Source organism: Rhinoraja longicauda, chromosome 42 (genome assembly GCF_053455715.1).
Source record: "Rhinoraja longicauda isolate Sanriku21f chromosome 42, sRhiLon1.1, whole genome shotgun sequence".
In the NCBI taxonomy this organism is placed as follows: Eukaryota; Metazoa; Chordata; class Chondrichthyes; order Rajiformes; family Arhynchobatidae; genus Rhinoraja; species Rhinoraja longicauda.
The window spans coordinates 1,597,731-1,615,469 of NC_135994.1; the positions used below are offsets into that span (position 1 = coordinate 1,597,731).

Below are 17,739 nucleotides of genomic sequence, written 5' to 3' on the forward strand. Positions count from 1 at the left end.
GGGGCTGGGCGGGTGCAAAGGTCATCGACTCGTGATGTCGTCTATTTTCTCTCAAAAAAGGCAATTTAAACATATATAGTTAAATAAAGCCGCCGAGGGTTCTCACTAATGACATTTGCTATGTTTACATGTTTACTACCAGAATGGTCAAATTTGACGGGCTCGGCTTTTAGGGTTGCCATGGAGACGGGACACGAGAGTCTCCTGCACGGAGGCGTGGGCGGCAGGTGAGAGGCTTTCGTTGTGAGGGGAAAAGTGGAGATATTCAGCTTATTTTTACCAAATGCATAGGGTCGAAGTACTACCTGATGGAAGTGTTCACAATTTGGAGAAATTTGGATAATGTTAGAGTGATCTGACTGAGCTCTGGGTCAACTCCAACCCCATGCTCCGACTCAGTACCCTCCCCCTCAGTGCTTCCCCTTCCATCCCATTTCAACCACACTGTTTGTGTCAGACTGGCCAGTGTTCATGAAAAATCACCAATTTGTTGCCTAACCTGTATTCTCGTCCGTTCATTCCTCCACAGATGCTGCCTGGCCCGCTGAATCCATCCAGCACTTTGTGTTTTTATGCAAGGCTCCAGCATCTGCAGTTCCCTGCGTCTCCATTTTACTGATTTCTCTTGTAGTTCAGATTTCCAGTAACTTCGGTCATCTGCCCTCGTTCGCCTTCTATTTACACCTCCAGACAATTCAGCTTCAATTAACAAACATTCACCGGCCACTCTCGGCAAGTACGACCACCTTTTTCTGTCATTCAGTTTCTCTTCGCCTCCACCTTATCATTGGCATAATTTCCTTTGTTTACCACATCCCCGCACCTTTCCTGCAAATTAAAACATGTGTTTTCTAACTTTCACTAACTCTGATGCATGGACCGTTGACCTGAAACATTAATTGTATCAGCAGATTATAACAGAAAAATATTGTTAATCTTGAAAACAGCTGTGGATATGTGACTAATGCCAAGGCACATATCTATTCTTTGACCCTTCATTCCATTTAAACGATTGATTGAAAGATACACCCAGGAAACGGCCCTTTGACCCACCAATCAACACTAGTTCTATGTTATCCCACTTTCACATCCACTCCTTAAACACTTGGGGCAATTTACAAAGGCCAATTAACCTACAAAACCCACATATCTTTGGGATGTGAGAGGAAAATGGAGGAACGAGAGGAAAATGGAGGAACCAGAGGAAATCCACTCGGTCACAGGGAGAACATGCAAGCTCCACACAGATAATACCTGAGGTATTCCAACTGTGCCACTCTGCTCTGCTGGCACAATTACATTTATTGTGGTACTCTTCAAATTGTCTGGAAGGATAAGAAACCAACATCAGTGTTCTTTTCCAGACCAACATTCAGGTCCTAATTACACTCAGTTGCCTCCATGAGGCAGGTCATCTCATTGGCGTGCCTGATCTCTAAACCACACACTCTATTCTGACCTCCACCACAAAAGAAATTACGAGGCAGACAGATAAAAATTCAAAGATTTGCTCAAAGGTATATTGGGAAAAAATGCAACTTCCCCACTAATATTTGGAATTCTGTGGATCATAATCACTAAAAGTGGAGAAGGACCACTATGCACAAATGGTAGAAGGAGCACACCACCTCACAAGCTACCTGTTCACTCACCCTGTCAGGAACCTCCGGCCCTTGCTGTGGAAAGGTCTGCAGTTCCTATATTGGTCCTATCAACCACCCTAGGATTCAAGGGGCTAAAGTGGAAGCAAGTCATCCTCAGTCTCAAGTGACTGACCAGTAAGAAGACTTGACCAGGTGGACAGGATAAAAACAGAAAATGGTGGAAATATCAACAGGTCAGGCAGCATCTATGCAGAAAGAAACAGAGTTAGTATTTCAAATTAAGGATCTTTTATCTTTCACCAGAACTGATGAAATGTGATTGACCTGAAATGTCAACTCTGTTTTTCTCTTTCCACAGATACCGCCTGACCTGCAGAGTTTATCCAGAATTTTCTGTTTTTTAATTTCAGATTTCTGGCATCTAATTTTTCACTTTTCACAAACTCACTTCAACTTTGTGGAAGACGTGTTATGTTTTGATTGTGAGGCAGCTCTCATACAACTGCTCTCTACAGACCACTTTTTCTTTGATGAACTTGTGTTTATTATTCACCTAATAATAAGATTCCTTTATAAATATTTACTCTATTGCTTCCAGATGGAAAAACACATGGATGGTTTGAAGGTAGTTTCTGATCCAGGAACGTCCAAAAATCCATTCGGACCACTGTAACTGAATTAGATCAGCAATCCTGGAGCACCCAGCTACCCAGTGGTAAGGATGGCAATAGTTTTACAGATAGGGTCAGGGAGAGAACAGGGTGACTGAGTGAGTTCAAAATTGGTGGGAAGCGACAAGAGGCTGGGTGAGGATGTGTCAGGCTTGAGGCATCTCATGGGACTTTTTGGTTCAGTTCAATTTAGTTTATTGTCACGTGTACCAAGGTACAGTGAAAAGCTTTTGGAGCAATTGGAAGATGGGATGGGTATATATTTTTGTATCTTAGTAAATCTTAGGGTTATATTGTGGCAATTATCATGGCAGCCAAATGCCACACAACTTTCTTTGGGTAGAGCTTGATTTATTAATTCACACTAAACACTCAATCAGCAATAACTTTATGGAAATAATTCTGTGATGTAAGTGATCCTTGCTATCTAGAATTTGATAGGTTGAATATACATACCGTGGCCCCAATACTATGTTCTGTTTAAGATTCTGATTGTCTGAGGAAAGTACAGTACTACACTAAGATATCCAAAATGATCCCAATGATATAGGTGGATATCCCAGCATAAATTCCCAAAGTATTAGTCTCAATGTGAAATCTGGCTGGGTGCAGCAGCAAATTACGCTTCAATTCACGCTTCCCTCCATTTACTGCAATAATAAACAGAATAAATTTGCATTTGTGTAGCATTTTGCACAATTGCTGGATGTCCAAAGCATTGGTACTTCTGTGTATAATCACTTTGTAATATGCATTATGTGAGGGTCGATTTGTGCATACCGAGTTCTCGCAAACAGCAGCCTGATGATGACCAGATTGAACAGGACATCAGGGAAAACTGCCCTGCTCTTCCTCAAGGAATTCTTTTGGGATCTTTTACACTCAAATGAAAGGGAAGCTAGGGATTTATTTACTATCACATTCAAACAATAGCATGTTTGAAATTGCAGTACTCCCTGCAACATTTTATATATTAAATGTTGAAAATGTAAATATTTTAATTGATATCACACTAGCATGATCACAAACAAAAATATCAGCCTTAAAATCAGGATTGAAGTTTTATTTTCCCATCTCTTACATATCTTTAAAGGCTGAAATAATGCCTTATCTATGTCTCTGTTTTTCCGAACGTGCTGTAGATTGAATGAATTTAGCACCTGCTACAAATTTTCACTTGGATGCATTTCTCCCCTTCCCCTTCCCCCTGTCCACCTCCATTTATACTCCTTCCCCTAGTTTCACATTTTGCGCATCTTTTATTCTTATATCCTTATCTCATACTTTTTCACTGTACTGGAAAATTGGATGGTGGCAAATGTTGTGCCTCTATCCAAGAAAGGCTACAGGACAACAGTTGGGAACTACAGGCCAGTGAGTGTAACATCTGTGGGCGGAAAGTTACCAGAGAGTATTCTGAGGGATAAGATATACAGTATGGCGAGTCTGGAGGCTTGTACTTTGTTAAAGAAGTTTATTGCGGCAGCAATATTCAATTACAAAGGATAACAAACGAGATTACAGACAACCATTAACTCAAACTGTTCACATCGAAGTTCTCTTCCCACTGCCTGGTTTTTGGGCCCCAAAACCACCACCTGACCTAGCTGGCCAATCAGCGGGTTCGACTCTCAGGACCAATCCCTATGGTCGCACCACCATTTCATATTATTTTATTTTCATATTTCAGATACAGCGCGGAAACAGGCCTTTTCGGCCCACCAAGTCCGCACCGCCCAGTGATCCCCGCACACTAACACTATCCTACACACAATAGGGACAATTTTTACATATACCCAGTCAATTAACCTACATACCTGTACGTCTTTGGAGTGTGGGAGGAAACCGAAGATCTCGGAGAAAACCCACGCAGGTCACGGGGAGAACGTACAAACTCCTTACAGTACAGCACCCGTAGTCAGGATCGAACCTGAGTCTCCGGCGCTGCATTCGCTGTAAAGCAGCAACTCTACCGCTGTGCTACCGTGCCACCATGTGACCTTGCTGGCCAATCCGAGGGTTCGACTCTCAGGACCAATCCCTATGGTCGCCACAACAGGTTGAATACTGATTTTCTGGCACCCTCGGTTCCAGTCTTTCTGGATAATCAGTTTTTTCAGACCAACAGAGGTCATGAGATAATGAAATGACAATACACCCCTGGCCCACTAATGACACCCCTCCCATGTCTCTAATGCACCATGGAGTGCCAGAAACTTAAAAAAAATATATAAAATGTAAACTGAATGTGAATGGAATGGGACATATTGTTCGATGTGGGCAAGTTGGGCCGAAGATTCTCTTTCAACGCTGTATGACTCTATATATATATATATCAAGAGGCAACAAACAGGAACAATTATGGATTTTATTTTCTTGCTTAATTTTAATCAGTTAATGGAATTAGATGTTTTGGTCGCATGTTGAACTTTGGCCGTCGTAATCCAGCGTTTAATAAGCGATAATAAGCGTTTAATAAGCGATTTTCTGGAAAATAAAACATGATTTTCATTAGTTTTTCTGAAATGCTTTGATATGGGTTTGAACAGGAACATGACTCTTACAGAAGTGTTGGGTGAGGTGGAGTTGGGGAGAATTTCTATAAGAATTTCTAATCTCTCACTGAAACTTCAGTGGAACATTGGGGGAAAATACATTTACCTTATTTTCTGGAGATTTTACCGAGTTTCTACCCTGACTACGCCTCTGATGTTGAGTATTGCATGGACATTTATTAGAGGCTGTATTTCCTTTGTTTGCGTATATTTATCGCGTTAATCAGCATCTCTGCATTTCCCCCACTCCATTTCCCTCTTTGTAAGTAATTTCACATTTAAATGGATGGATAATCATTAAGGAAGCCATAATGAAGATGTGTTCCATGATCTCATCACAGAAAGCTCTGTGCAAGGTGAAATAAACCAGAATACAGCCACATCATCTTTTATGCGTGTTTGATTCATACATTTTTGGAATAATGTGCTTACATAATTAATACCAAAGCCTAATTTACGCACTCGTATTCTTGAAATAACGCACTCAAATTCACGCCTGACAGCGTAGTCATGTGCGATGCCTTGCAAGGCACTGTACAATACAGTGACAGCTTACCACTTTCTCAGTTTTTGTTTGTGCCATCTCTGCTTGGTGTGTGTTTATTTCAACTTCTGTATTTCGCACATCTTTTTAGTGTGAAACAGTTTTCGCCATCAACCAAAATATTGAAGTTGTTTATCTTCCCCTGTTAATCTTTTAACATTAGAGACTCTGTTTTTACTTTATTAACTTTTTTCTTTATTAATGAGTAGGGTAAAATAATAATGGCAGTCATAAATGAACTATTTATTGTGTGATGTAGATGGTTATATGGCTTTTCCTTTAACCTGTACCATTTACATACATTCTTATGGTAAAAAATATGCTTAATTTATGCATTTTTGAGATATGCACTGCTTTTTAAGAAGGTAACCCTCACGTAAAATGAGAGGTGTCTGTAGTAGCATCTTGTATGAAACATAAAATTATAATGAAAACCAAAAGCTAACGTACATTATTGATCCAGGTGATGTAAGCTGAGAAGCGGGTCCATACTGTTGGTTTCATGAACATGTCACATCCTGCTGCACTTCCAAAACTTGTAGCTCCATGGACATAGTAAACACCATTATGCTCACAATTCAGAGGACCTCCAGAATCTCCCTTTGAGGAAAGTTGGTGAAACCATTATTTTCAATCTCTCAGACTGGTTAATACATTTTTTAATAACATTTTAAAAGGAAATTGAAATCAAGAGGAATACAAAAAAAGGAATGGGAAGGAACAGAGAAAGCCAAAAAATAGTATTTGGGAAAATGAAGATAAATATTTGCAAAAGATAATGGAAGTGAAACAAGGACTGATATGTCAGCAAGAAATTGCTGACAGCAAGAGAAGGACAACAGAGGAAATAATGAAAAAGGTGCAGAATACTGGGGAGAATTCCAAAAGAACACTGCTCCTTTCCAAAATAGTCAAGTGATCTTTTACATCCTCCCACAAAGCCAGACAAAGCCTCATTCTAAAGGTTCAGCAGAAATATGACACCTCCAAGAGTATGGCAGTCCTGTGCAGCACAAGGTACCAACCCTGATTAAATGTTCAAGTCTCTGGAGTGCAATTGGAACCGATGATATTCTGAGACAGTTTATGTGACTACTGAACTATGTTGAGCACTTTGAAGAAACAATTGGCAAGTTTGTGTCAGTAAAAACGAAAGGGAGCTCATGGAATACTTGATAAGGGAGACAGTTGAAGTTAATAAGAGATAGAGGTGTGAGTGGTGTCTAAACGTTGGGAATTGTTGCAATGTCCTTCCAATGATAAAGAGAGTAACTAAGTTTATTACCTGACAACCAGAAGTGATGCCGTCACCTCCAGCACACACCATGTTTTTGTTGACATAGTAGCTCCACCATTCAGGCTGTGAGCATATTTCATAGGAAACAACTTTGATAGGAGCTTGTTGAAGGGTAGGACTAACGATTCCATTGTCTACATCAAGAGAAGAAATTCTGTATTGCTATTGCATTTTTGTCATTCGTTATTATTATATTCCACATGATATTTTAGACGGTAATCCAGCACCATATTGCCTTTTTGTCTAAAGCCATCCTTTTGACCATTACAGGGCAAGGAGCTTTACGAAAATTATAGCCCTGGCGGAATCAGACTGGTTTACTTTAAGCATGTGCCTAAACAAGCACACTTACTTTAAACTTGAGAAACCACAAATTCCTTAAAACAAGATGAAAAATATATAGCTAGATTTTACAAAAAGCATAGAAGTGAAAATAAGGACTGCCACTTTATTAATTATTTTACTTTGGAGATACCACGCTTCGACCCATCGAGTCCACACTGACCATTGATCACCCGTTCACAAGAGTTCTATGTTATCCCACTTTCACTTCCACTTCCAACACATATGAAGCAATTTGCAGTTTAGTTGAGTTTAGTTTATTGTCACGTGTACCAACATATAGTGAAAAGCTTTTGTTGCATGCTAACCAGTCAGCAGAAAGACTATACATGATTACATTCGAGCCATCCACAGTGTATAGAGACATAATAAAGGGAATAATGTGAATAACATTTAGTGCAAGATAAAGTCCAGTAAAGTCCAATTAAAGATAGTGCGAGGGTCTCCAATGAGTTAGATCAGGGGTGTCAAACTACCGGCCCAGGGGCCGCATCCGGCCCGTGAAGGGGTCCATTCCGGCCCGTGGCATGATTCCAGCTCCCGGGGTTGAGTGGAAGCTACGCCAATATCCGGCCATGCAGTGATGCGGGCGGGAAGGGGCCAGCGCTGGGGAAGGTGGGGAGTCTCAACGTTGTTGTGGACACCGGGAAGTGCCTGGGCTGCCGCCACAGAGACCGCCACCATCTACCTGAGACCCAGGCGAGTGCGTGGATAGAGGCTGGTGCGAAGTCGCCGCACTGTGAATGGGGCAATAGACAATAGACAATAGGTGCCAATAGGAGGCCATTCAGCCCTTCAAGCCAGCACCTCCATTCAATGTGATCATGGCTGATCATTCTCAATCAGTACCCCGTTCCTGCCTTCTCCCCATACCCCCTGACTCCGCTATCCTTAAGAGCTCTATCCAGCTCTCTCTTGAATGCATTCAGAGAATTGGCCTCCACTGCCTTCTGAGGCAGAGAATTCCACAGATTCACAACTCTCTGACTGAAAAAGTTTTTCCTCATCTCAGTTCTAAATGGCCTACCCCTTATTCTTAAACTGCGGCCCCTTGTTCTGGACTCCCCCAACAATGGGAACATGTTTCCTGCCTCTAACGTGTCCAACCCCTTAATAATCTTATACGTTTCGATAAGATCTCTCATCCTTCTAAATTCCAGTGTATACAAGCCTAGTCGCTCCAGTCTTTCAACATATGAAAGTCCCGCCATTCCGGGAATTAACCTAGTAAACCTACGCTGCACGCCCTCAATAGCAAGAATATCCTTCCTCAACTAGCAGCAACTAGCGATCCAAAATCTGAGCTGCTCTCCAGGGTGAGGGCTCTGGGTTTGGGTTAAGGTTAGGTGGGATGTGAAGACATGCTGGTAGTTATGTGTGAATAGGGAAGAGAAGGGAGAAGGTGGTGGTAAAGGAAGGGGAGGGGGAGCAGATGAGGGAAGGGAGGGTTTTTAGGGATGAGGAAGGGAAGAGGGTGTCGAGGGAGGGGAGTGGGGAGTAGGTGGTAAATAAAAGAAGTAGGGAGGGTGGGGGTGAGGAAGGGAGCAGATGAGAGAAGGAAAGGTGTTTAGGGATGAGGGAAGGGAGGGGATTTAGGGACGAGGTAAGGAAAGAGAGGATGAAGTAAGGGTGGGGAGTGGGGGAGTAGTTGGAAGGAAGGAAGTGGGGATGAGAGAAGGGATAGGCTGAGGAAAGGGAGAGGGCAGGTGAGGGAGAAGATGAGGGTAGAGAAGGACATAAGATGTGAGGGGAAGAAAGAAAGACATAAGGAGAAGGATGGGGAGCGGGGCCTTCAGGTGAGATAATGAACAGACCATCTTTCACCATTGCCAGGGAGCTGCTGTTTGGCTGTTCACCACCCAGCCAGCCCATTGTGGGCAAAACATAAACACCGTAGGAAGACTATAAGACAGGGGAACAGAATTAGGCCATTTAGCCCATCAAGTCCACTTTGCCATTCAACCATGGCTGATCTATTTTCTCTCTCAACCACATTCTATTGTCTTCTTTCTCCCTGTAACCTAATCAAGACCTATCAATCTCTGCCTCAAAAATACCCAATGTCTTGGCCTCCACCGCTGTCTGAAGCAATGAATTCCACAGATTCATCACCCATTCCTCCTCATCTCCATTTTGAATGTATGACCTTTTTTTCTGGTGCTGTGACCTCTGGTCCTAGACTCTCCTATTACTGGAAACATTATTTCCACATCCACTCTAGGGCTTAGATACCAATCATAAAAGTAATGCTTGCCAGGCAATCTTCTTCATAAGAAACAAAATTCGTAAAGTGAAACACTTTGTAGTTATAGCAGAGACTGAGACACATGAGAGCAGGTTGAAAAAACGAAGGCAACGAAAGCTGTGGGAGCATGCGCGTGTGCGTTCGCGCATGCATAACTGATCCGGCCCGCATGAAGTCGCATTTTGGCCATTCTGGCCCGTGACCTAAAATGAGTTTGACACCCCTGAGTTAGATAATGGCTCAGGGCTGCGCTCTAGTTGATGGAAGGATAGATCAGTTGCCTGATAACAGGTGGGAAGAAACCGTTCCTGAATCTAGTGTGCATTTTCACACTTCTATACCTCTTGCCTTTATGCTGGTGGCCTTGCCGAGGCAGTGTGAGGTGTAAATGGAGTCAATGGAAGGGAGGTTGGTTTGTGTGATGATCTGGGCTGTGTCCAGAATTCTCTGCAATTTCTTATGGTCTTCGATAGTGCATGCTGCGATGCATCCCGATAAAATGTTTTCTACAGTGCATCTGTAGAAGTTGGTGAGAGTTGTTGGAACATGCCAAACTTCCTAAGCCTTCTAAGGAAGTAGAGGCATTAGTGTTCTTTCTTGAACATTGCTTCAATATGGGTAGTCTAGGACATTTTGCCGAAGAATTTGAAGTTTTCAACCATCCCTGCTTTGGCGTTATCAATGCTCCATTTGCAATTCATGCTATAGCAATGCTGGACATGAAAGATAACTGATTGTGTGTCACCATAAGAAAAGAAAGGCCCAGTAATATTTTAAGTAGCAAAGACAATGGTGTTGTCATTTGCAGAGAGAATGGTACAAAGTTGTTGACCACTTCATACTACTCTATGACCTCTCCTGCCCAGTCTCTGTGACCCCCTCCAACTCCCTGGTAGAGGCTGGTTTAGCCCTTCTGAAAAAAGCAAAAGCACACAAGGTCAGAAATCATTGCTATGATCAGATTACATATTGTGGTGAAGATGAAAATCCTGGTCATTATGTTGGAGCCATTGAACTGACCATCAACCACTCATTTATGGGTAGGACAAATGCACATGACTCTGAAATTACTTACTTTTAGTGTAGCCCCAGCCAGTGACGTAACATAGATAGTCATTTGGTAAGGTAGCACCTGCATCGGGCAAATTTCCAAGCTGGACAAATTGGTTCAGGACAGCATCCTGCTCCAGGTAAAGCAGCGCAATATCATTCCTATTAAAAATGGATTTTCAGCATTAGTGTCTATTTTATTTTTTAACTGATGTTGCAAATGCATGGTAAGGCGAGTGCCTACAATCAGGATTACATTCAGTTTTAGGTTCTTTCCTTGTTATTCACCCTTCCTCTCTTAAATGCTGTCCTTCAAACTGTACCTCATACATATGAGTATGTGTCAGCATCTGCTTCTTCTGCTGATGCATCTCCTTGGGATCAAGGATGATGTACGACCACTCTGGTTTTGTGGGTTCTGAGCTGGTTTATGAGACCAATGTAGGAACGGCAGACTCTTCCACAGATGGGGCAGGTGGTGGCTGATGGGGTGGGTGTGTGGGTAGTTCATGAGGGGATCTGCTTTTTCAGTCATTTACACAGGGCCTCCATGTGTTCTTCATGACAGGAACCATTGGGTATGTTGTATTTCTTCACAGTGGCTTTTGAGCACATCCTTGCATCTTTTCCTGTGTCCATGACAGAGCCCAGAATAGTGTCAATTCTGGGAGTGGGGATGAACATGTGAGTGACGCGACCTGCCAGACATAGCTGTTTGAGTGTAACTAAGTATGTTGTTCTACGAGAGGACGCTGACATTGGTTAACTTATCCTTCCAATGACTTTGGAGGATTTTACAGAGACAGTGCGGGTGGTATTCCTACAGTATCTCCAGATGCCTGCTGCAGCATACAGGAGAAGCTGGGATCACTGCCTACTGGTACACCCCGAGTTTTGTGCCAGATCTGATATCTTGACCTTTAAATACCCTTTTCCTCAATTGACCAAAGTTTGTTCTGGTTCATTGAAGGCAGTGGTGTATTTCATATTAATGTCTGCCTTTTCTGAGAGGTGGCTCCTTAGACATGGGAAGCGATGCATGTTTTCCAGGTTGTTGATATGGTGAAGGGAGGTAGACCAGCAGAGGACCTTTATCTTTTGGATGTTGAACGTAACACTCATCTTCTCAAATGCTTCGGTGAAAGATCTGTGTAAGTGATGAGTGTCTCCCTCTCACACACAGACGCACACATGTTCCATCAAATATGATACAAGTGTGAGTGGTGGACACTACTGAACAATCGATGTGTGGGCATATATATATTTTTGCTACACAAAGTTATCAATGAGTCATGGTGTTTTTATGAGATTGTGATCGTTCTTAAAGTAGCGGCTGTAATAGCTAGTTATTCAAAATTCAAAAGTTATTCAAAATAACTTTGATGTCAACACAATATTCATTAGTCCAAAATATTATATTGTTACATACCCAAGTGCAAGATCACCATTCCAACTTTCATGAACGATGATTTGTTGTACGTAAATGTACTGTTCGGTTTTATCATCCTCATAAAGGTTGTGATCACCCAGGACGACACGGTATGTTATACCTGAGCTGTCAGTGAAAAAAATGATGTAACTTTAAACAAAAGGGATTGGCAAGGGTAGATAAGTGCGTGGGAAGGTGGCTTCAGCAAAGAAATGCCCTGCATTTTATTAGTTTAGTTTACTTTAGAGATACAGCACGGAAACAGGCTCTTCGGCCCACCATGTCCGCACCGACTAGTGATCCCCGCACATTAACACTATCCTACACACAATAGGGACAATTTACACTTATACCAACCCAATTAACCTGCAAACCTGTACGTCTTGGAGTATGGGAGGAAAATCGAAGATCTCGGAGAAAATCCACGCAGGTCACGGGAAGAACGTACAAACTCTGTACAGACAGCACCCATAGTCGGGATCGACCCGGGTCTCCTGTGCTGCAAGCACTGGAAGACAGCAACTCTACTGCTGTCCCACTGTGCCGCTCTGTTTTATATACAGTGAGGTAGGTTTGAAATAGAAAATCAATAGTCAAATATAATGGTATTTCCCATAGGATGCAATGGTAAATTCTACGATAGTCTTTCATGCGTTTAATATGCTTTTGTATAGTGATGTCAATTGGTGTGCAAATTGTTTGATGTTGTTGCTGCAACAATTGACTAATTTTCATTGAAGGAAAAGCATGGGTCGTAATTTGCAGTAATTCTTGTTGACAAGCTTTGTTGATTAAAACTTTGTTAGAGATGGCAAGTAAGAGTTGTTGCTTTATAATGTAGACTATTGAAAATCATATACACTTCCCAAGTGCACGGCTCCCTTGTTGGAATTTAGTTTTTGGTCAGGGAGTACGTGGAATAAATTAATCTAAGTCGAATTGCCTTATGAAGTATTCAGAAAGAATAGATTGGAAAGACAACAATCTGGAGAAAGGGAGGGAAATGGGAAGAACCAAATGCTTCAGAAAAAGAAGACACAAACACAGATTTCAAAATCACTAAGGTGGAAAAGTTTGGGAATATTTTCACGGAATGTAGTGGATTACTACCTTCCTCTGAAAATTTAGTAGACTTATTTACTGACACAAGATAGAAAAAGAACAATTTCACAGACTCAACAGCAAACACGCAACATTAAGATACTGATGGCACTACAAAATCATGTTTAGTGTGTATTGATCAAATTATTGCAGTTGTGATTTTTTGCACTATAAAATATGGAGGGTTCAGGTCAAGTCTGGTTAACTCGCAAGACAACTGTGAACAGGAGTCATCATTTTTCTGCAAAGAAACAGACACCTCCAATTGATTACCTGGGTGAGAGGTGCGTGTGTTAAAGTTAAAGGGCGGTTTGCGAAAAAACTGGACGGCTGATCAGTTGTACTCAGGAAACAAACGTCTATGGTTCAATGTGTAGGAAAATAACTGCAGATGCTGGTTCAAATCGAAGGTAGACACAAAATGCTGAAGAAGGGTCTCGACCTGGAATGCCACCCATTTATTCTCTCCTGAGATGCTGCCTGACCCGTTGAGTTACTCCAGCATTTTGTGTCTACCTTCTATGGTTCAATGGTTCTTTATTGTCACGTATGCACTGCACAGTGAAATTATTTTTGCACAGATCACACATGCACAAATCTGGAGTGATCACCAGAGTGAGTTGTGTTGAGAGTCAGAGCTAGAAAGAATATATGAATTGGAATTACAATTACAGTGAAGAGTTAAAGCTACATAAGGTTGTTGAAGTACATGAATCAGATTAGTGCATGGTCTGATACAGTATTTTATACCACAATTGTTTGTAGTTTCCTGCAATACTGTAAAACATAGATAATCTGCTATCCCATTATTTAGAAATCCCGATGGTTTGGATCCAGCTCACTGGTGACGTTTCCTATGCTCCCTTGAAATTCACAGGAGCTCTAAGCGTGCCAAAAGAACATTTTTTCTGTATCTTATTTTATTTCTAGTGCTTGCACATACTCAGCCTTAATAAATGTTTAAAGGAGTTTTGGGTTATGTTGTTCTTTTAGATTTAACCAGCACAGTGGTGCAGAGGTAGAGTTGCTGCCTTACAGCACCAGAGACCCGGGTTCTATCCTGACTATGGGCGCTGTCTGTACGGAGTTTGAATGTGCTCAGGCTACCTCCCACATTCCAAAGACGTGCAGGTTTGTAGGTTAATTGGCTTGTGTAAATTGTCCCTAGCATGTAGGACTGGAACAAGTGCATGAATGATTACTGGTCGGCGCGGACTCGGTGGGCCAAAAGGCCTGTTTCCACTCTGTATCTCTAAACTAAACTTAACAAAACTAAACTACTCCACCTGCAGAGGCTCAGGCTGATCTCAGAGAATAGGCATAAATGACAAATAGTACCAATCAAAATCATTCACCTGTACACACAGTGAGCAGCAGTCAGCACCCATCTGTGATGAATTAAAGTCCCTCCACAGGCGTGGTACCAGTAACCAGCGTACCCTTGAAGAGAAATCTGTTCAAGGGAAAAAAAGATTAGACTGGCACATGTTAAAATCATATTTTTTAAAAACAGAGCTTCATATTAATGCAGAAAATGTGGCTAGAAAAGCTGGCAGAAAAGTGATGGAGACTTATTAATACAAATATTTTCATTCTCCTGGAGTTTACAGAGCACATGATAATCTATGTTGTTGTTGAGGAAATGTTTTATCTTTCTCACCTGCCATGGCCACGCATTGCGATTTGCCTCAGTCCCTCCAATGACTCGATTGTTTTCAGAACAGAGCCCTGTATACATTGAGAAAATAAAATGTTTTCATTACATCTTTACTGACGTTTGCTATCTTAAAATTCAATTCATGTATTCGGGAAGTCTGTAAAAGGCACTGTATTCCATTAGTAATGTGAGAAATCAAATGTCAATAATTCCCAGAGCAGCTCAGGTCAAATTGTTAACCTGTGGAACTGTTCAAATTGTCTTATTTACGAGTTTAGTTTAGTTTAGTTTAGAGAAACAGTGCGGAAACAGGCCCTTTGGCCCACCGTCCACACTGACCAGCAACCCCCGTGCATTAACACTATCCTACACACAGTGGGGACAATTTCACATTTATACCAAGTCAATTAACCTGTGCGTCTTTGGAGTGTGGGAGGAAACCGAAGATCTTGGAGAAAACGCACGGGATCACAGGGTGAACGTACAGACTGCGTACAGACAGCACCCGTAGTCAGGATGGAACCCGGGTCTCCGGAGCTGCAAGCACTGTAAGGCAGCAACTCTACCGCTGCGCCACCTATCTAGTTACAAGTTTAAAAGATAATTGTAGATGAAGAAGATAATTTATCCCAAGTTCATCCATTACAAAAGACCCTAAGGTCTCTTGAATGTAGCATGCAATTTGTTCATAAGTTCATTCCATGTTTGATTACCCTTTATGTGAATAAATGTGCTTTTCACTCAATTGAACTATCATTACCATGTCCTGCTCCTGCAATATAACATGCACAAGGCAACAGCACTAAAAACGGTTTATCTAGTCCTAGGAAGATTGGCTGTGCCAAACAGGCAAATGAAAGAAAGTAAGTGCAAATTATTAGCCATCCTTCAGTGTCAGGATGGTGGCCACTGGAATATTTATAGGGTGGGGAATCATGAATAGAATGATGGGAGTTCTGTGTGATCCCAAACCTTAAGCCTACGTGTGTAGGACGGAACTGCAGATGCTGGTTTAAACTGAAGAAAGACACAAAATGCTGGAATAACTCAGCGGGACAGGTAGCATCTCTGGACAGAAGGAATGGGTGACGTTTCGGGTTAAGACCCTTCTTCAGACTTAAGCCTACATGTTAATCACCCTATCCCAAGCCTCAAAAAGCAATATTTCTGTCTTCTTCATTACCCATTCTTGTGCCCTGAGTGAATTGTCCATTTTTACTCGCTATGTGCAGTTTTGTGTTGTGAACTTGTTTCCGTCGGCAATGATATGTAGGCTGATTACATAAACCTGCGATACTTTTGATACATTTGGAATCATAAGGTACCAGGAAAGGTGGAAAATTCGACAGGATTCAGTTACTCTGGTGCTTTCCCTCGTTCTATGATACATTGCTGTTTCTCTTGGAGTGAGGTTGAGCGGTTCTTGTGTTCACCCGTTTCCAATCTGATATCACAAGTGGATGCAGGAATGGAGATGGAACCTTCTAGATTTGCTACTGGATATGGGATCGTCTACATTTTCACCTGGAGATGGAACCTTCTAATTTTCCCAGGACTGCTGTCTTTGATGTCAATTACTTAAAGTTTAAATCTGGTTCAACTGCTCTTCAGTAAATTTTATTCTTCACAATACTCATTTGTATTAGAAATTGCAACTGCCTGGCACTTAATTTTCTGCTCAGCAACAACTAAAGCTTTTTCTGCATTAGAAATAGAACAACTCTTTATGTAGGCAAAATAATTGAAGCTGTACTTACCAAGCAGGGCAAGGCTTGCTAAAACCAACAGTTGCAACATCGTGGCAGGTGTATTGTAGAACGTTTTGACTGCATGGACCAGCATTTATACACAGATTATATCAAACACTTGCCGTAAACTGGATAGACTATCAGCTCATTTTGTAACTATGATAAAGCCGCAATGTTGATATTTAACAGTCAGAAGACAAGCATTGGAATTTATTTGGGGCTGCCAGAATTGACAGTATGAGAAAATCTACAGGTGGTATCAGTTTCTCTTCCAAAACAGAAATGGGTCTTTGTCAGGAAAAACTGAAAACCTTGTGCAGTGTTTATTTCCATTATCTTTTTCTCAATCACCCCGTTGTTGTCTTTGGCAAAAAAGGACCTGCTGCTGATCCTCTACCAATGCTATTGTAAATGTATGAGTCCAAGTAGGACACCTACCCTTTGATCTTCCTTCGCTCCTTTGTGGGATGGTGTCTCACTCTATTTTACTGCAACAGTGTAATGAAAAGTGATAACATCTTTGTACATTGTGGTGTAGTGATTGTGGTCTTGGAATAACAACTTAGTAATTCTAATTACAAACTTGATCTACAAGTTGTGAAACTGAATACACTAACACTGATAATGATGTGTGGGTTGGCCACGGAAATTAAATGACCATGAATGCTGCCAGATTGTCATTAAACACTAATATCCTCAGGGAAGGACATGCCTTCCACACCTGCTCTGGACTATGCTGTTGGTTTCATACAAAGCCCGCATCTTCCTGCATAGATGAAGTTAGTCACTGCAAGGACATGGTACTTCCTACCCTGCTGACACTTCAGTGGACCACAGGAATTGGGTGGGGAAGAAAAGAGGGAACACCCATTGCCATTCTGTTTCTCTAAATGCTCTACAGTTTCTCTCACAACATTTAAGAACTATCCAGACAAGCATTACCAAGGTATAGAAGTCAATGGATTACGTACCGGTAAATCAGATTAGTGGAGATAGGAATTTGATGGCCAGCATGAACGTGGTGGGTTGAAGGGACTATTCTGTGCTGTGTGACTGAATAACACTGACACATGAGAAAGCATGGAACAGATTGGGCCATTGACTCATCCAGCTCATTCATTCTATTCAGAATATAAAATCTACCAAATTGTTAATTCTACCCCAAAATCATTTCCTGCGGATAGATTATTCATGAATATCCCTGATGATACAAATGTAACCAAGTAATTTTCTAATTGGTTTGCAACCCGCTGCACTGTTCACCTAAGGCAACACAATACTCCCGAGCAGAAACAACAAATTGCAAAAAAGGGTGAATGAAGTTGAGATCCCCCGATGCGGGAGCTTGATCGCTCCAACGAGGAGGGCCCGACCGCCGGCTACGGGAGCCAAGATCGTCCCGTCAACGGAAGGCTCGAGGCCCCCGACCGCGGGAGAACAAAGAAGGGAAGAGATTGAACTTTTTTTCCGCCTTCCATCACAGTGAGGAATGTGAA

General features: G+C 41.8%; 1 protein-coding gene across 1 annotated transcript; it reads right to left on the reverse strand.

Moving 5' to 3' along the window:
* Nucleotides 1-65: 65 nt before the first annotated feature.
* LOC144611957 (chymotrypsin-like elastase family member 1) lies at nt 66-16,292 on the reverse strand. Its single transcript, XM_078431313.1, has 8 exons — nt 16,253-16,292; nt 14,499-14,566; nt 14,194-14,291; nt 11,738-11,863; nt 10,334-10,470; nt 6,660-6,805; nt 5,825-5,974; nt 66-305 (listed from the first exon to the last, which is right to left on the reverse strand). Exons 1-8 carry the CDS (start codon nt 16,290-16,292, stop codon nt 66-68), a joined length of 1,005 nt encoding a protein of 334 aa, XP_078287439.1.
* Nucleotides 16,293-17,739: the final 1,447 nt, after the last annotated feature.